At 43.1% G+C, this 20,368-nt stretch overlaps 1 protein-coding gene across 5 annotated transcripts in view; it reads right to left on the reverse strand.

Annotated features, from left to right (window-relative positions):
- HHAT (hedgehog acyltransferase) overlaps positions 1-20,368 on the reverse strand; it is a 598,180-nt gene that overhangs the window by 356,456 nt on the left and 221,356 nt on the right. For all 5 annotated transcript variants that reach the window (XR_003855353.1, XM_029593286.1, XM_029593285.1 and 2 more), the window contains one exon: positions 18,731-18,766. Coding sequence is in view for 4 of the 5 variants with exons in the window: in XM_029593286.1 (XP_029449146.1) it covers positions 18,731-18,766 (36 nt within the window). In the remaining variant the exon portion in view is untranslated. The remainder of the gene's footprint in view (positions 1-18,730; positions 18,767-20,368) is intronic.

Below are 20,368 nucleotides of genomic sequence, written 5' to 3' on the forward strand. Positions count from 1 at the left end.
CAACGGATCTCTGGAGTAAGTCTCTTGTTATTGAAGACCAATTTGCCATAATCGATGTGGCATTGTTGTTGCTGTCTCGTCTGCCGTCGGTACCTGTTTGCGAAATAGATGCCATTTAGCGCGCGACAACGCATCGGCCGCGCCATTTAATGCCCCTGGAACGTGTCTAGCCCTCAAGGTTATGTTGTTGCGCAGCGCCTCTAGCACTATTTCTCTCAGCAAGTTAACTACTCTCTGGCATTTTGCTGATTGTGCGTTCAGCACGTAGACGACTGCCTGGTTGTCACACCAGAATATTATGTGTCGGTTCCTAAGTTTGTCGCTCCATAGTACCAATGTGACCCATATTGGAAACAGTTCTAAGAAGGTGATATTTTTTGTCAATCCCTTCTCTTTCCATTCCTCTGGCCAAGGTTCGGCGCACCAAGCCCCTTGGCATAAGGCGCCGAATCCCCATCCGCCTGATGCATCCGTTTGTATGTTCAGATCCTGGTTGGATAGCGGGGGGTCTTGGATGACTGAAATGCCGTTGAATTTGACTAGGAAATCGTTCCATATCCTAAAGTCCTCCCGAATCTCTTTTGATACACGTAGATAATGATGCAGCTTCTTTAACCCAAGCGTTGCAGTTGCTAACCTTCTCATGAATGCTCTGCCCATGGGTATCACGCGACATGCGAAATTGAGGGTTCCTAAGATGCTTTGTGCCATTTCTAGCGTAATTTTCTTTGCTGCTCCCGTTTGTTGAATCATGTTGCGCAGCTTGTCAACCTTTTCTTCCGGTAATCTTGCTGTCATTCGCAAGGAATCCAACTCTATTCCCATGAACGATATTGTTGTTACTGGACCTTCCGTCTTGTTGCTGGCTAATGGTACGCCCAATTCGGCTGCCACTGTCTGGAAGTCGGCTAGTAGGCTGCCGCAAGCGTTGGAATCTTTGGGACCCACGAATAGAAAGTCATCTAGGTAATGGATAATATTGTGTGATTCCGCTTTCTTAGCTACTACCCAATGCAAGAAGGAGCTGAAAAGCTCGAAATACGCGCATGAGATGGAACATCCCATGGGCATGCATTTGTCGAAGAAGAATTGGTTATTAAATGTGAACCCCAGTAGCGGGAAGCTGTCTGGGTGAACTGGGAGCAACCTGAAGGCGGATTCTACGTCTGCTTTTGCCATCAGGGCCCCTCTTCCGCAGGACCGAAGCAGTGCCAATGCGGTATCGAAGGATGCGTATTGCACCGAACAATCCTCTTGCGGTAGGTGGTCGTTTACGGATTTGCCTGGCGGGGATGACAAGTTTAATATGAGCCGGAACTTTCCTTTTTCCTTTTTCGGGATTACCGCTAGCGGTGATAGGAACATCAGTTGGAATGGCTGTTGCACAAATGGGCCTGCTATCCTTCCTAATTGTAATTCTGTTTGCAGCTTCTGACGGACGATATCCCCATGCTTAATTGCCGAGGGAGAGTTGCTGATTGTTGATCCTTGAATTTGTCCCTGAAATGGGATGACAAACCCATCTTTGAACCCATTCCAAATCTTGTTTGCTTTCTCTTTGTTTGGGTATAGTTCAAGCCATAATTTCAGAGCTCTCATCTGTATTGGTGACGGTGCTTTCTCGAAGTGGCTCGTCTCATGGATTAACCTTACTCCCTGGCAATGCCTTTTTGTTACATTTTGACATTGGGTGTGGTGCTGCGCAAATGGTGCAAACATGTTTAAATTTGCAGTCTTGAAATGTACATGTGGCTTTGTTGTATCGCCAGCAGCTGTTGTCGTGCGCTGATAGCTGTTTTGACGGGTACTTGAATGGAGATGATCTTCGAGTATTCCTGGGTTTCATCCATGTCTCTGTGTTTTTGCACGTCATATGCTGAATCCATAAGCTGACGTCCTGCGTTCCCCATGTCATATGACGGTTCTCTTCCATTTTGTCTCGGAACTGTTCGTCATAATTCAGCCATGGCCAGCCCCCATGTTGTTGATATGATCTCATGATGTTGACTGCATACGCCAACATTGGTCCGTATTGTGACTGATCCTTCCTCCCAATTACACTGGCCATGTATAAGAAGGCAGTTATCCAATTAACTATGGTCTTCGGTATTTTTCTCTCTCTCTCTTTGTAGTGCTTTCCTTCTGCGGACTTCTTCCGCCCTTCGTTTTTCCGTCTTCCGAGTAGTATAGTAAAGATGTCGATGTATTTTTTCTTTTGAATTTTCTTTCTTAATCGCTTGGGTACTTCTTCCCAAAGCTCCGATAGGGTAGTGAATGCTGGTGGGCCTCTTGACTCCTTTTCCCCAGCTCTGTTGAGTCCTTGTTGGTCACTGTCGGAATCTGAGGATGAACTAGCGGAACTGGATGAGCTACTGGAGCTGGTGCTCTCTCTGCGCTTGCGCTTTGTCTTTTGCTTCTTTTTCCCCGACCCTGAATTATCATGCATACCCGTGTGCCCTGCATTATACTGTGGTATACCGATCCCCGAATCGGCATCTTTTGCCAAGCACTCACCCGCCACGCGATGTTCTCTTGTTGCTTGGTGTGCTGCGTAACTTGTCGATGGCTGTTCCTCCTCATCGTGTTCGTCGCCCGGCGGCCCTCTTTGTTCTCGTGATGAAGTTACCCCTTCTCTCGTGACTTGCCTGGTTGCTGGGATAGGCCTGTCTGGCTCTCTTTTTGTTGTCCCGCTTTCCTCTGGACTTATTCCTCTGTCATTGTTGACTGCTTGTTGAGTGTATCGTGGCAGATGCCATGGTCCTACCTCGCCGTCTCGGCTCCGGGCAGGTCTCCGAGGGGGTTCGATCCAATCCCCATCTGCTGGGTGATAATGATAATCGAACTGCCGTCCTTGATGCCGACCATCCTGTGGTCTCCTGATCGAGTGGGGATACGCACTTCCCTCTTCCCATCTGACGCGCCTTTCTCTGTTATTCCAAGTCTGATTTTTTCTCTGGTGCCATCCTGAGCTATCTTGACGATGCCACGGATAACCTGCTTGATGGTCGAACTCGAAACTATTTTGCGTCTGGTCATCTCTGTCCTGGAAACCCGCGTATCCTGAAGCATCCTGCCAAGCTTCGTTGCTCCAATTATGGTAATGCGGCGAGTGTTCTCTCACCCTCTGCGTTCTATCCGTTGGTTCGCTCACCCTGCTCGTCTCGTCGCTGGGGACCTCTCTCGTTTTGTTCCGCGCTGTCTCCGCGCCCGTTCCGTCTCCTGGAGCTTCGGCTATTTCCACGACGTTCGGCTCGACTCTTTCGTTGCTTCGATCCCTGGGGCCGACCTTACGGGCTCCTCCTCGCCCTCCTCTTGTCCTCCTCCTGCCGCGAGCTCGTTGTTGCGTTGGTGGTTCATGGTTCGTTCTTCCTTTTTTGCCGCTTTCTGCGAATGCCTTGGATCTTGTAATTCTTTGATTTTGGCCCGCCTTCTTGGCCATCTTTGTAGCTCGCGATGCTTTGCGTGCTGGCATGCTGCTCCTACGGAAATACTATAATAGGCAAGAACTAGTTAGCATTGAAATGACACCTTGTTCTGTCCAGAATGACACGCTCCTCTGCATTTGTTTTTTTTGTTTTGTTTTTTTGGAGTTGGTTTTTATTTGTTTGTTTGTTTATTTATTTATTTATTTAGGTAGCCTCTGAGCCCATTTGCATAAAACAAAGACCAAGACATATGCAGAAACCTTATCTCGCGTAACTGGAATGCTATCGTGTTAAGCCCCTTCCGTGCCGACACTGCCGCGTAGATAACCTAACCGTGCCCTTCTCTCTGTGTGCCCCTATTTCGGATTGTGCTGGTTCTCCGACCTTGGAGTGTCCGCCTCCCTCCCTGAATATCCCCATCCGTTGCTGCCCCTCCTCTGCTTCGCGCGCATGCGTGTCTTTTCGTGTTTCTGTCCCGCATCCCCCGTACTGAGGGTGACCCCCCGCCTCTCACATTCCCATGCTGCCCCATGCCTGTTTTTTCCCTTAGTAATTTCTTATTTAAATTTTTTTTTTTTTGTAACATTATATCGAGCATAAGATATATATATATTTTTTTTTTTTTTGTAAGTCTGGAGTTGGATGTGAACCCATGACTCTACGGGAGGCCGCATTCGCTACAAAACAAAACAGGGGGACCCCCTAAAACTCTCATGCCCCGCCCCTATTACCCTGATCGTGTTGGAGGCCGTGAGCCCTTATATCCCTCGTGTTGGAGCCCTGTGGAGCCCTTTCAACTTCCCCATCGGCCATGCTGGAATCGCGGGGCCTGCTGGCGGCATGGTAGTCGGGGGGGGGGGGGGGGGCGTCCACGTGGGACCCTGTCTTTGTGCCTGTGGCGCGGCGTACGGGGGGGGGGTCGTGTCGCCGTATCGCAGTGAGGCCGCGGTCCGGGGAAGGGCCGCGGTCATGAGTGTACCGGGGGGGGATTGGTGGCTGACGGAGGGTCGCGTCGCTGTCGCATGGGTCCCCGGGGGGGGGGCAGGTGGTGCGGACCGGAGGAGCGGCGGGCGGCCGCCCGGCTGGCGGTGCCGTCGCTGCCGGTGGCGCGGCGAAAAGCACACAATGGGAGGCGGCATTGCTTTTTTTTTTTTTTTTATCGCCACGCGCCGCGAAGTGAGCGCTCGGGGGGGGGGGTGAAAAGGGGAACGTGTTTAATTGCCTACTTGCTCTCGTAGGTCTGGTCCGCTAATCTGCTCGCTCGCTGTGCCTCCCGATCGCCGCCCGTACGCCACCCGGTCTGCATTCGCCGTCCGTTTCGCCTCCCGATCTGGCTGAAAAAGGGGGCTGGGGCTGCCCCTTTCGACCCTTTAAGGGGTCTAGAGCGTCATCGGTCGGGCTGCGGGCGCCTTCCGATGACGTCTTACCCTGCTCCTTTCCTCCCCTTTTTCTATCACGGACCGCCATCCTTCGAGGGTGGTGCGTCCGTTATTGTGGCGGGCCCGGGCCAGTAAGCCCGGGCCCTCCTATTTCTGTAAGTGCTTACATCCTGCTGTTCTTGGAGAACATCTACTACAAGTAGGCATCTTTTGCTTTCTCCGAACAGAAGCAGGATATAGAATCCCTAGCTATAGACTGCCTTCTAATTTATTTATTTTATTTATTTATTTAGCGTTTTTCTATACCGGCATTCATGATTAGAAACCACATCATGCCGGTTTACATAAAACAAGGGGTGAGAACAAGAAACGAAAAAACAAGTGCAAGGAGAACAAAAGTTACATTACAACAGGGTCTTAAAACTGGGAAGAGAAATTAGAATAAGAGAGCCGAACGGTAGGGATTAAAATATTTACATTATTTACATTATGATATGAAATCTATTGTATAGTTTGCTGTTTCTTGTAAAATTGCTGTCATAAGGGCATAAGAAACAAATCATAAAAACATTGTTCACGGGCAGAAGTATTTTTGATGGCAACAGGCCAATTTTACTTTTTCTATTTTAGGGGGTAGCTTGGAAATAATAATAATAGGCCCTAGGGGCGATGGAGTTGGATTCTAAAACTCTAATAGATTCCTCAGGACAGCTTGACTAAACTTATTATTGAGCCAGGAATTTTTATCTAAGCAGTATTGAGATGTGAATGAGTGGACTGTGATCTATATCACCGCCTCACAAATCTCTTCCATAGAGGCTGATCCCAGGTGGGACATCGATGCTGCCATGCTCTAACACTATGAGCCTTGACATGCCCATCCAGAGTCAAACCTGTCTGCGCAGAACAGAAAAAGATACAATCCACTCTCCAATTAGAAAGTGTACATCTGGTGATGGCAAGTCCAAGTTTGCTGGGATGAAAAGAAAGAAAAATCTGGGTGGACTTTCGGCTTCAATCTTTTCGGACAGAAGGCAAAGGCTCTTTTGCAATCCAAAGGGGTAGAATTAAAGACCTGTGCGCGTGCTACCCGGCGCGCACACATGTACGCCCGATTTTATAACATGTTCCACTCCACTCATGATTTTATAAATTTCAATCATATCCCCTTCTCAGTCATCTCTTTTTGAGATAAAGAGCTCTGAATCTGTTTAGCCTTTCTCTATAAAGGAGTTTTTCTATCCCCTTCAGTATTTTCGTCACCCTTCTCTCTAACTTTTCTATATTCACTATGGGGTAGATTTTCAAAGGGGTACGAGCGTAAGATACACGCGTACCCCCCGAAAACCTACCCCAAACCCACCCTGCGCGCGCCAAGCCTATTTTGCATAGGCTCGGCGGCGCACGCAAGCCCCGAGACGCGCTTAAGTCTCGGGGCTTGCATGGAGGGGCGTGTCGGGGGCGTGCCGGGAGTGACGCGGCGTTTTGGGGGCGTGTCGGGAGTGACGCGGCATTTTGGGGGCGTGTCCGGGGGCGTGGTTCCGGCCTGGGGGCATTCCGGGGGCATGACAGCGGCCCCTGGACCAGCCCCCGGACCGGAACATGGAGCGCGGCAGCCGGCCTGGCGCGCGCAAAGTTACGCCTGCTTCGAGCAGGCGTAACTTTCGTGATAAAGGTAGGGGGGAGGTTTAGATAGGGCCGGGGGGGTGGGTTAGGTAGGGGAAGGGAGGGGAAGGTGGGGGGAGGGCGAAGGAAAGTTCCCTCCGAGGCCGCTCCAATTTCGGAGCGGCCTCAGAGGGAACAGAGGCAGGCTGCGCGGCTCGGCGCGCGCAGGCTGCCGATTTTGGGCAGCCTTGCGTGCGCCCACCCCGGATTTTAATGGATACGCGTGTCTACGCGCGTATCTATTGAAATCCCGCGTACTCTTGTTCGCGCCTGGTGCGCGAACAAAAGTACGCGTGTGTGCAGATTTATAAAATCTGCCCCTCAGTCTTATTTTGAAAATAGGGCAAACTGAATATTGCAAACAATATTCAAGATGTGGTTGCACCATGGATCTATGATAGCTTTGTTCTCTGCTCCTTTCCAAATAATTGCTAACATTCTATTTGCCTTTTTGACCACTGCTGTACATTGAGCCAAAGATTTCAAGGTATTGTGCACAAGGACTCCAAGGTCCTTTTCCTGGGTGGTGACTCATAATATGGAACCCAGCATCATGTACTTGTAGTTGGGATTATATTTCTCTATGTACATTACTTTGCATTTGTCCTCATTAAATTGCATATGCCATTTAGGAGCCCAGTCTCCTAGTCTCACAAGATCCTCCTGCAGTTCTTCACAATCCTCAAAACAATTCTATGTCATCTACAAATCTGGTCACCTCACTCATTATTCCTTTCTCCAGATAATTTCTGAATATGCTAAATAGTATGGGTTCCGATGCAGACCCCTAGGGTACTTTACTTACAATCTTTGTCCATTTGGAAAACTGACCATTTAGTCCTACCCTCTGTTTCCCATCTTTTATCCAGTTACCAATCCAGAATAAGACACTGCTTCCCATCCCATGATGTCACAATTTCCCAAGGAGTCTGTCATGAAGGCTTTGGCAAATGATTTCTGAAAATCTAAATAAAACCTCTGTCCAAATGTTTATTTACACCCTCAAAAAAAAAATCTAGTAAACTGGTAAAGCAAGACTTCCTTTTGCAAAACCCTTGTTGACTCTTCCCCATTAAACCATGTCTATTTATGTGGTCAGTAATTTGGATTTTAAGAATAGCATCAACCATTTTACTTGGCACTGACATCAGGCTCACCAGTCTATATTTTCTGGGATCACTCCTGGAGCCATTTTTAAGAATTGACATCACATTGGCCAGACTCCTATCTTTTGGTACCATGGCCATATAATTTGGAGTTTGGTGACTAGTTGAGGCTGTGGCCGGGAGAGTAGTGGGTGGATTAGGATAATGATGGATTGATTTGTGTGGGCATTGTTTTTAGTAGATCATCACACTGTAAGGTGTAGGATGATGTACACTGATGTATTTACTTTTTAGGGGTAGGGTTGGGGAAGTAGTAGGTAGGTTAGGATGTTGGAGGATGGATTTGTGTGGCTATGCTATTTTAATGTAAAGAATGTACTACATGAATGATGTATACTATGTACTACATACACTGCTTTTTTAATTTATAATCGTGATACTTGGGACATTATTTGATGTTAATGTACTATCCTATAGCAGTTTGAATGACAAGTCTAGTGGACTGATATTGATTTACTTTTTGGCGCGAAGCATCTCACATCTCGCGAGAATTGCTATAAATACTTTGGATGACAGCATTTTCAGTTGATAGCAGCTGAATGATAGTCGATACATTCCGCAGGTATGAGATTATTTTAGAGGTGCGATATATTTATGTTTTGGCTGTAACTCGCATATGGTTTTATTTTCATTTTTACGGCTTTATGAAACGGTGGCACTAAGTTTGTTTTTGGTTATGGCACAAACTGCATGGTAGCGGATATGTCTATTTTGAGTAATGGTATAATTTCATTTCTCACTTAGCATTTGTTTATATATATAGTATTATTGTATGATAATAGTTGAGTATCATTGTGAGTATCCATGCATTTTTAAGAGTTCATTGCTTACTGGTGTATTGAGTCGTATAGGAAATTTGTTGATGGTAGACGTTCTACCGGCTTGCTGACAAATTTACAAACCATGAGTGAAGATTTTTTACAAATCCCTCCTGTGCAATTTTTTCATGCACATATGTTTTAGATATTGCTTTTTTATATATTTAATAGTTGCTTTAGAGTAATTAATCTGCCGCCTGCCATCTGCTATAGACGTTGGATTAGTATCCCGAATTTACTGGGATAAGATAGACACTAAAGTAGTTTTATTCTGTACACTTGACATTCAAGAGTGTTTTGTGGTCATTCATCGTTTTTTTGTGAATTTATTTTTCTCTCTCTTTTATTCTGGCAATCCATTTATTGACATAGTCAATTAATCCTGTACTTATATTTATTTTAGCGATATAGAATCAATTGAGTCGATGAAATAGACTGATTGGAGTTCTCATCACTAATATCTCTTGACAGAGCAGGATAATACCAATCTCTGTAGGTAGCCGTTGTCTCATGACATTTCATTGAATTTCCATTTCTCATTTTTTTGTCATTTATTTTTTGACTCATTTTTTGATTTATTTTATTGTCAATGCAGTTCATTCATTTTTTATTTTTATTTAGGCACAAATTTATGTCCTTTTATGACACTGGGACACTGTGACATCAGCCCTGCAGGCATACTTTAAGTCCTGCCAATTTAAGTAAGCATTACTGAAATAGTTAATATTTTTGTGTTTTTGTTATTTAACTATGAATATTGACTCCCTGGCATTTTCTGATTATAAAGTATATTAACACAAAGCTAGCCTCTCCAGCATCATTTGATTCATGTATGAGAATGCCTTTCACATTTCACATTTTTATGTATGCTGTTCGTTTTATTTTATTTGTATAATAGTGTCATACACCATTTTTGATGTCTAAACACATTTATATGTTTGTTTTTATTATAAGTCTTGAGTTTGTACACCTATACATGTAATTTATAATTTCATTGTTTTTAATTATTTAATCATGTTGTGTCAAATTTTTATGTTTATATATTTATTTATTTCTAGTTGCCCCTGAGGCAGCTCTATGTAAAGAGCGAAACTCGGCCAGAGTCGGGCATTTTAATAAAGGGCTTCTTTTGACCGTCCGATTCTCATTGTCTTCACTGTAATACAGCCAACTGGATCGGCTTCCGCTTTGTTTTTTGGGTCCTACACTGGGTGTGGAAAACCCAAAACACAATGTGAATGGGAAACAAAAAGTTTAGGGAACACAATTTTATGTCCACAAATTTATAGCTTTTATTTATTTATTTATTTATTTATTTATTTAACAGTTTTATATACCGAAGTTCTAGTAACAAAGTTGCTAATCAATTCGGTTTACATTGTAACAATAAAATTGACAGAATATAGAATAATGTCTTACAGAGAACAGGGAAGATTTAACTTGGAAATAAATAAAATAACTTAATGAGAGCAATAAATAACATCAACGGAGCAAGGAGAGTACAATTTAAATACAATATAATATAGGAGAATATATATTCGGAATTGACTGAGTCGGGCCTGAGGACGATTATTGAAAAGTTCAGAATAGTTATTGGGATTAGGAGAATGCTTGATTAAACAACCAAGTCTTGAGTCTCTTTTTAAAGGTGGGTGTCGATTGTTCCAATCTCAGGTCAGGAGGGAGAGAGTTCCAGAGTTTAGGTCCAGCGGTGGAAAGAGCTCTTTTACTAAGAGAAGTTTTACAGAGAAAGACTTTATTAAAGTATTGCGTGAGCGATTTTTAGTCTTGACAAGTAGGTTGGTGGTCCTCCGACACGGGCCGTGTTTTGAAAAATTGCATCAGAAAGGACCAAATTAAATGTTGGGAGTAAGAAGTTTAACAAACAGAACACTTGCACAGTATTAGCTAGAGATAAGGAAATGGAGACCTGACTTGCAAGACACTATCACCGAATTGATCAAAGGATTCCAAGAACGGTGTGTAAATAAATAAAACCAAATTGGTAAGAAGGTGCTAGGCTGTGAATGCATTTAAATATTGAACAGTCAGTTGTCTTAGGGCTAGATTCATCAACCTATTGCATATGATAGGAAGAAGGGCATGTTTTATGATAACAGCCTATTTATCACAATGTGGGCTATCTTACCATTTTGCATAGGTATTACCACAATGATTACAAGAGAGAGAGAGAGAGAGAGAGAGAGAGAGAGAGAGAGAGAGAGAGAGAGAGAGAGAGAGAGAGAGAGAGAGAGAGAGAGAGAGAGAGAGAGAGAGACTAGCTACAAGAGCCTTGTAGTAGTTAGCTATTTATATCTCTATAGGAGGCCCACCTAGTAACTCGAGGTGAGGTTTAGGTAGTAGTGTAGGGGTTAGAGGCCACTTTGACATACAGAGTGAGATGTACGAACAGTACAAAGTACACTCTTGTGAAGATTTGATGTCCTTCGGAGTGAGGAAACTCACACAAAGATGAGATTTGTACAATGTTCTCTCAACCTAGCTTGATGGCCCCTAACCCCAACCTAAAAATGCGCAAAAAACAATTTGCAAAAAAATCGCAATTTGCGTTATGGGCTTAACGCAAATGAAAAAGGTAGTTATTTTCTGCATTAAAACTGTGCAATATGGCTTCACAAAGCCAGCCCACTTTTCCAAAAATCCTGCCCCCAACTCTTTCCCTTTTAAAATTTTGCATCACACCATGCATTATGGTGCTTTTCACATGTGAAAACGCCTTAATGCATGAGGAAAGGCCATAACGCGAGTTAATTAGTTATCTGGCTAACTATAGCCAGCTAACATTAGGACAGCTCTGATTCGACCAGACTTAGCTAGCTAAGTCATCCATCTAACTCTGAATATAGGCTAACTTAACTTAACCAGCTCTCTTAGCTCCTCCCAGTTATGCCCCCGAACCGCCCCTAATTTATCCGGCTAAATTCTAGCTTCCTAACTTATTAGCCGGATAAATGCTGAATATAGCTGGGTAAGTCATTTAGACGGATAACTAAATGGGTTTTGAATATGGACCTCCAAAAGATTATGATAATGTGAAAGCACTTTTGATGACATCAGTACAAAACCAGGTTATCAATTGAACAGAGAGCAGAGGGAATAAATCAGAACAGCATATAAGCTATTTCTTTTTTAGTTTAACTGTAATAAATGATCATGTGGAACTAAAATGTTGGTTCTTTTAGTGTTTTATCTAAGTTACTTCGGAGTGCTTGGATAATCTTTCTGGCACTGGTTTATGGCATTTAGGAGTCTGCCAGCCTTTTGCCTGGGAGCACTTGGGAAAGAGGAAACCTTTCCTGTTATAGTAAAAGAAAAAAATTGGCCAAGAAACTAATAGCAGACAATCACATGAGTTGCTTGTTTCTGCAACACGGAATAGCAAACATCATGGAAAGGCAAACACAGAAATGGTAAAGGTCAGATCAAAACATTTGAAAATGCCAATAATCATGGCGGTCCATATTCAGTCACTGTGCAGCTTGGTTAGATAGCTAGATAAACTTATCCAGTTGGTTTATGTTGCATCCGTCGCTGCTCGACGCCCTCACTCCGCCCTCTTTACCTCTGTGGCGACTCCCTCCAGGTCTGATGGACGGTTAGCTGCCGCGGCATCTTCTTGCTGTCTCCCTCCGGCATCCCCGGACCGGCTCGACACTGCGGATCCACCATGCTGCCTGATGACGTAGGGCGCGCACGGACTTACCAGGGATACATGCTCCTCGGGGGCCTCGCTCTCTTTTCTTTATTTCAGATTGCAGATAGGAACCGGTACTCGTTCCTCAAGGGCCCATGTGCCTGAACACTCTGAAGATTCTCTACTGCCTGGAAGCTATCACAGATACAGACATTTGTGAGTTACCATCGCTCTCTCAGAGCTTTCCCTGGAACCAAGTACTCGCTCCTCGAGGGCCTAACCCTTTCCAGCTACTGATCCTTAAGACCTTATGTGAGTTTTGTCATCCAGTTCTGGCTATGAACACAGCATACCCTGTCTACTCACTATCTATAGTTTCTCTACAGCTTAGCAACCCTGGGATTGCTGTTCCAGTACCTGAGGGACTTCAGCCCTGCTGGGCATATCAGCTCACTACTGACACCTCTGATGGTTCTACTACCTGTCTAATAAAAGAATTATCTGTGTCTGTCTCCATAACCAAGCCTAACCAGTGGTCCCTCTCAGGATATCCTCCTAGGGGCGCAGTCATCTGCCATCATCCCAAGGATCCACCTATCTACATTCCTCTACAGGTGAGTGCCCTCTCCAAGCACTCCGCTGGTAACAGATTGCTACTCCTTCCCCATCAGGAGTCTTCAGCAACAGATTCATAACAGATTGCTATTCCGTAGTCTAAAATCTAACAGACTGTTTACTACTCCCTCTACAGGAGCCAAAACCTAATACATTGCTAACTCCTCCCTTCTTGAGGAGTAGAGCACAACAGATTGCTAACTCCTCCCTTCGTAGGAGCCAATTCATAACAGTTTAGCCTATATATTCAGTGGCAAAGCTATGCCACTGAATATATCTAGCTATCTTAAAGTTAGCTGAATAAGTATCTCTGGCTAATTTCCAACAGGTGCATGGGCCGACCAGAGTTAGCCGAATAAGTTTTCCAGTTAACCCTGTATTGGAATCAGCTGGATAGCTTATCCAGCTAACTCAGCTCCTCCCCAGAATGCCTGAATTTTGCCAGATAACTTCTGAGTTACCCGGCTAAATGCTTCCGAATATGAACCTCATGAATTTTTCTGACCAGGTATAACAAATGACAAAATATAACTACAGCAGCATTGAGTGGTGAAGCAGTACTTTTAACTATATGCGCTCTTGCTTTTGAGTTCTGTACACACAATTTGTCAATCCAGTAGATGCTTCATCATCATAACTTGGGTAAAGCTCACCCGGTGGGATTCCCAAGTGTTAGCAAGAAGTCTGTGACAGAGATAAGCAAGCTTTCCTTTCTAACCGTTTTTTCTCAGTTCAGATTGAAACCTAGATTCTAACCTCCCAAAGCTCATTTTATGTGTCTGCATACCTGTGAGTACATGTTTTATCAGATGCCCTGCATTCAACAGGATATGCAGGACAGCTAGGATTATTTGTGTTCTGAAACCTCTGATAATCACTCTGACATTCTCAAATGGTTTTAGTACATGAACTAAGCTAGAGTCTCTTATCTATTTGAAAAACACAAAACTTGCCATTAGTCAGTTCTATGCATGCTTAGGCTTGATAAAGCAACAACCTATAAATCTTGTTTACAAAATGTAGGTAAGTCCCATAAACTGAAAAAAAATGTAAGTAATGTACTTCAGTTCAGAAAATTAATTGTATTATTATCAATCATATATAATACAGATGATATTTGGCATCAGAATAGCACATAGCACTACACTTCGGCCCATGACTACAAAAAATGTGTGAATGTTTACATGTACACAGAGGAGCTACACCGCTTTACATGGAACTGCTCTCTAACTGCCCACATCCATGTGAGGATTGCTCATAGATTTCCACAGCCTCCAAATTTTAAGAGATGCACTATAGTTAAGCTCACTTTCTTTTACCCCAAAAGATATTACCGTGTATTATGCTCAAGCTCCCTATACGGCACCTTGAAGGCTGAATCTTCAACGAGGTGTCAGAATTCTGCAGTCGCAATTTTAAAATTATGTAGCATATCTGTAGTACAAAAATGCCCACGTCTTGCCATCTTTTTTAACTTTATTTTTATTAATTTTCCACAATGTTACATTCAAGAATATCTTGATTCAGGAAAATAATACAGCAATACTGCAGCACAAAAGAATACAAGAAACAAAGAAATAAGAACCAACAGTTATGCTGTATGAAAACAGATCACAAAAGGGGAGAATTAACAAAATAACTACTCAAAGGAAACAGAGCTACTTATTCAAAGGCCAACAATTTAAGAAACTGCAGTCACATTGTTCACAGAGAACTTGTTTTGTAAAAAGCCCTCCAACTGAATCGGATCAACAGAGACAGTGTGCAGGCACAGCTCCGCCTCTGCCGCAAGCATCGCCCATGTTCTGCTGGGGCTGCTCGATCATGCGCCGCCTGCAGAGATTTGTGGGAGATGCCCACATTTTTCCTTGTGGGCTCATGGGGACTGGGCTTGACAAGCCTGGGCATATATTTATTTTGGAGGCCCATGGGGCAATTCGAGCAGGTGGTGGAGAAGGTACCAACTGAAAAGGAAACCCTGTGCCTTTCCCAAACATAGCTAACCGATCATTAGCTGTTGGGGTTTTCAGTTGTCTACGTCGGAATGCAATGGCACACTTTGCTGCTACCAACAAATGAAAGATTAATTTACATCTTCTCTTCCCTACTCCAGAGACAGAGCGACCTAAAATAAAAAAAGTTTCAGAGCTCCAGGGGAACACCAATATGTAGAATTTTGCAGATTACAATCTGAAACACTCGCCAAAATGGTTTAAGCTTCAAACAATCCACTAAATGTGTACCACATCAACTGATGAATGTATGGTTTTGCCAGCATTTAGATGTTATCGCTGGGTACAGCTTATGCAACATCCGTAGCCTGTGGTATCCTCTGAATAGAATTTTATAACGATATCCCTGGATTCAACAAGAGACAGACGATCTTTCCAACAATTTCTTTATACCAATTCATTGTTTCTCTGAAGCGTCATAGCCCAAGTCGTTCTCCCATGCATTCACAAAGTTTTGCGCCTATATGAAGTTTCCTTTTGGAGGTCATAAATCTTTGTAACTAACTCATTTCTACTATTACTAGCTGAAACCCGTTGAAATTATCCAGAGGCCCCTGTTGATTGTCCTCCTCTCTGGTCCAACCCCTGCACTCCCTTTTATCCTCCCCAGCATTTCCTTTCCCTCTCCTTAGCCTATCCTCAGCATACGCTGATCCCCCTCCTCAGCCTAATCGTAGCACTCCCTTAACCCGTCTTCCGCACACTCTGAGCCTCCTATGCAGGTCAACCGCAGCAGTCCCTACCCCATCCCATCCTCAGGCTGATGACTGTGACGCCCCTCCCGACCTGGCCCAACCATCATCCACACCCCAAACCAACAAATTCCGAACCCCTTACCCATCCAACCATAGGACCTTGAAACCTTACCCTGCCTAATACCAGCACTCCTGTTCATTTCCCCAGCCTGATACCACCACACTTTCACCCCCTCAATTTACCTCTGCTCAAGATATTTGCCCCCTCCAGTTTGAGGCTGTTTGGGTGAGCATGCATGTCAGCACACGCATGCATACCCCACCAGCCACTGACAGACAGACAACATCTGGATTATATTATATAGATGTGAGACATTTTTCTATTAAAGACATAGGTTTAACAAAAATGTATTTAAAAGCTAATTTTCAAAAGTGTACATAACTCAACACATACACACATAAGTTGGCACATCAAAGTTATGTTGGTATTTTATAAAGTATGCAAAGGCAATTGTACAGAGGTCCATATTCAAAAGCATTTAGCCAGCTAACTCAAAAGGTATCTAGCTAAATGAAGATTTGGGCTGGTAGCCGGCTAAATTCTAGCTGGATAATAAGTAAGCCAGCTAGAATTTAGCGAGATAAGTTAAGGGCGTGTTGGGGGCATAATTGGGGCATAATTGATATTCAGAGTTAGCCAAATAAGTTATCTGGCTAAGTCTGGTCGTCCCGCAGACCTGTCCTAAAGCTAGCAAGATAAACTTATCCAGCTGCCTTTAAGATAGCTGGATATATAATCAGCGGCACAGCCATGCCACTGAATATATAGACTAAGTTAGCAGGATAAGTTTATCCATCTAACTAGCTGAACTACACAGCGGCTGAATATGGACTTCATAGCTTATAAAATACCACGTACCTCTGCCTTAAGAGTACATGCATATATGTCTGTATGCACACAAGGTTGTAATGGAGTAAAGCATATTGTTTCCACAAATATTTAATAAAAGTACATGCATATAATGTATATGCGCAATAATTGTAATGTGCATGAGAGAGAGCGGGTGAACGCCCCCTCTCCCGGCACGCGCACTGGCCACTCGCTGGTGCACGCAATGCAGTATTTAAATTAGGTCCGGCGGTAGATCCGGGCAAAAGGAGGCACTAGGGACACTAGTGCGTCCCTAGCGCCTCCTTTTTGACAGGAGCGGCGGCTGTCAGCGGGTTTGACAGCCGATGCTCAATTTTGCCGGCGTCGGTTCTCGAGCCCGCTGACAGCCCCGGGCTTGGAAACCGGACGCCGGCAAAATTGAGCGTCCGGTTTTTGGCCCGACAGCCGCGGGCCAAATTCAAAATTTTTTTTTTAACTTTTTTTTACTCTTCGGGACCTTCGACTTAATATTGCCGGAAGAAATTAGCTACTTGGAATGGTCCCTTTCCATTTCGGTGGGCTCCCGACAAGTTGAGGTATTTGGGCGTTTGGGTCCCGAGACAGCTAGACATGTTATATGACTTGAATATTTCCCCCTGTATAACACGCTTAGAGGAGCAGTTGAGAGTTTGGATCCCTCTCCCACTGTCGCTGTTCGGCCGTTGTACATTGATAAAAATGGTGATTGTTCCTAAGCTTTTATATCTCCTTCACATGCTTCCCTGTTGGTTGAGGGCTAGAGACCTTCAGCGCCTGCAAGCTCTTATTCAAAATTTTCTTTGGAAAGGTCAGCGAGCCCGCATGGCTTATACTATTCTGGAGGGCCCCAGGGAACAGGGTGGGTTAAATATGCCTGACTTTTGGTTATACAATGTTTCCTGCCAGTTGCGTTTCATCGGCGAATGGATCACGGGATCCTACCATTACTGTGCGCAGGGGATGTTGGAGAGTATGTCGCGCCCTAATTCCCCTCTCAGTATTATCCAACTGCATACTGTGCTTAAAAGTACCCTTACATTTCCCAGGGTTTTATTGACACCGTGTGTTCGAGCTTGGGAGATGGGTGCGACGTCGTGCAGGTCTACCAGGGGTGGCCTCTCTCTTGCTTCCTTTTCTTGGTAATGCTGGCTTTCTGCCTGGGACTGAGAGTAGAGGGGTCTATCAATCTTGGGCAAATTGTGGAGTAATGTTTGCTTTTCACTTATTTGACCCTGTTTCTCATGTATTAGTGGAATATGATACTTTGGCTCGTACATATCAACTCCCAGCAAAACAATTTTTTGCCTGCCTACAGGTTTGTCACTACGTGCAGTCCTTCTCCTGGAGCTCTGAGTTGTTAACAGCAGAATCAACCTTTGCTACAAATATATTTGATACTGCGTGTGTGGCTAATACAATCACAGGATGGAAAAAGCTAGGGCAAAAATTTCGTAAAGCTACCTGTTTGGACTCTTTGGCGACCCGTTGGTCGACTATGATGAATATACAGCACACCCCAGTGTATTTGAAATCCTGCTTTAAGGTGCTCTATATGTGGTTATCTGACTTGGGATTACGGGAAGTCCAATTTAAAATCCTTCACTGTTTTTATTATGATGATTTGTGAAGAAACAAAATGAAGTTGACTCCTACTTCTTTGTGCAGCAAATGTGGAACAATGGATGGGATGTTATACCATCGATTGTTTACATGTCCCAAACTGACAACCTTCTGGGACTCTGTGTTTCAGACGATCGCTAAATGTACAGATGTGCCTATACCTGTTGCCGGGCATATTTTGTTGGCTAGCTCCCACCCGGGCAGCGCACCTGGTAGTGGTTCAAAACAGGAATTTGAGCGTCTTGCTATTATGCGCGCATGTAGGACCATACTGGCGGACTGGACTGACCCAGTGGCGATGCCTACTTTAGCAGCCTGGACAAATAGAATGGTACTACTACTACAAATGGAATTTATGGACTTTTCAGTGGCACGCGGAAATCAGACAAACTGTACTCTGCTTGTTGGCAAGCCTATTATGCGTTACTTCCAAATGATGTGCAAGCTGGGTTGATTGCTACTGGTTATAAACATACCTGGTCTTAAATGGATGTTCCTGGAATGGGAGGGGAGAGAATGGATGAATGGTGAGTGACTGGGATATGACTGTGGATACAATTGAGGGGTGGGGTTATGGTAGAGGGGAATAAGTACATGGAAAACTGGCAAAGGAGTACGCACGCTGAAGGACTTCTAGCTGTTTCATAGTATTGGTTCTGTTGGATATGCCATGGTTTAGGTACTGTGTTTCTGATTTCTGTGTTTGTAAGATGTGCTCCTTGTAATAATAATAAAAATTATTTTGAAAAAAAAAATAATCTTTTTCTTACCTGATAAGAAAACGATGAAGTCCAACATCAAAAGTTCTGTGAATAAAGTAGAAATATATCAAACCCTGGGTGCTTGAATACTGCAGCAATAAAGTTCAGTTTTCTTTTTCTAGATATAATTCTCTAAAACAAATTCATTCCAATAAAAGAAAATGGAACAATACTACATACAGTATATTCCAACAACCGAAAACACTTAGAAAGGAAATCTGGCAGAGGATAAACAGAGATGTCAATCTTCACTTGAAATTCATTGAAGTAATGAAACTTTTTGGATGGTATACTGAGGAGCTGACTCATACTATTTGTGCAGCTGCACATCAGCTACACACCTCAATTACATTCTGTGGAAACAGACAAAGTGTTCAATCAAATTGCCCAATATAGCAATTTCTGGTGAATATAATCAAAATGTGTACTCAGTGTTTAGCCCAATAAATAGTATAAATCCACCCTTCTGTGTTTCTTATGCAAACAGAAAGTATAAATATGGCCAATATTATGAAAATTAAGATAGATGTTCCCTTCTGAGTGAAATTGTCCAGCTCTAGCAATACTCATCCTCACACAGTAAGGAGTAGTGATTACTTTAAATCAATATAGATTTAAACTGGCATATTAAAATTCTTTAAACAGGTCCTCTGAATACTTAGCTACATAAATCAATATAGGCTGCAAGAAAATAATAATTTAATCTCTGGAATCAATGAATAATGCTGTGACTGTAATGTATTATTTAAAACAAGATTGTTAATGTAGAGATAAGACCTCAGTATTGGCAAGAGATCTGAATTAACAGAAACTTCTAATGGCCAATTGGTCCAATCATCGGTCTTGTAATCTCTAATTGTGATTTGGTGAATTTTAATAAAAATCTTTTAATTATTAACTATAGTAACGTACGTTACTATAGTTAATAATTAAAAGATTAATAGTTAATAATTAAAAGATTTTTATTAAAATACTATAGTTTATTAAAATACTATAGTTAATAATTAAAAGATTTTTATTAAAATTCACCAAATCACAATTAGAGATTACAAGACCGATGATTGGACCAATTGGCCATTAGAAGTTTCTGTTAATTCAGATCTCTTGCCAATACTGAGGTCTTATCTCTACATTAACAATCTTGTTTTAAATAATACATTACAGTCACAGCATTATTCATTGATTCCAGAGATTAAATTATTATTTTCTTGCAGCCTATATTGATTTATGTAGCTAGTTATTTCCTCTTGTTTTGATTGCATACTAGTTATATCCCTCTGAATACTTAGACACTACAATAACTGGAAGCAAATCACAAATAATATCGGAAAGGTTTGTTTCTAATTAGTTCATGTTTTGACATTTATGATTGTGACATGACAGTGAACATAGATGAAATGGATTTCAAAACAGATAGGGGATCTTTTTTTTTAAAGCATTTACACCTGTAAAACATGCTTTGTGCACGTAAATAGACTTTATGAAAACTACCCTAGAAGTTGTGTGCATAAAAGTATCCATGGAAGTGAGTTCTTTTATACTTTTTTGTGCACCTGAAAGAGACGTTCTCAAGGATGGAACTGGGGTAACGAAACTCTTTACATGCATACTTGCATTTTTTGAAAGTATGCACATTTACACTGCCTC

The sequence above is a fragment of the Rhinatrema bivittatum genome, chromosome 3 (assembly GCF_901001135.1).
Source record: "Rhinatrema bivittatum chromosome 3, aRhiBiv1.1, whole genome shotgun sequence".
NCBI lineage: Eukaryota > Metazoa > Chordata > Amphibia > Gymnophiona > Rhinatrematidae > Rhinatrema > Rhinatrema bivittatum.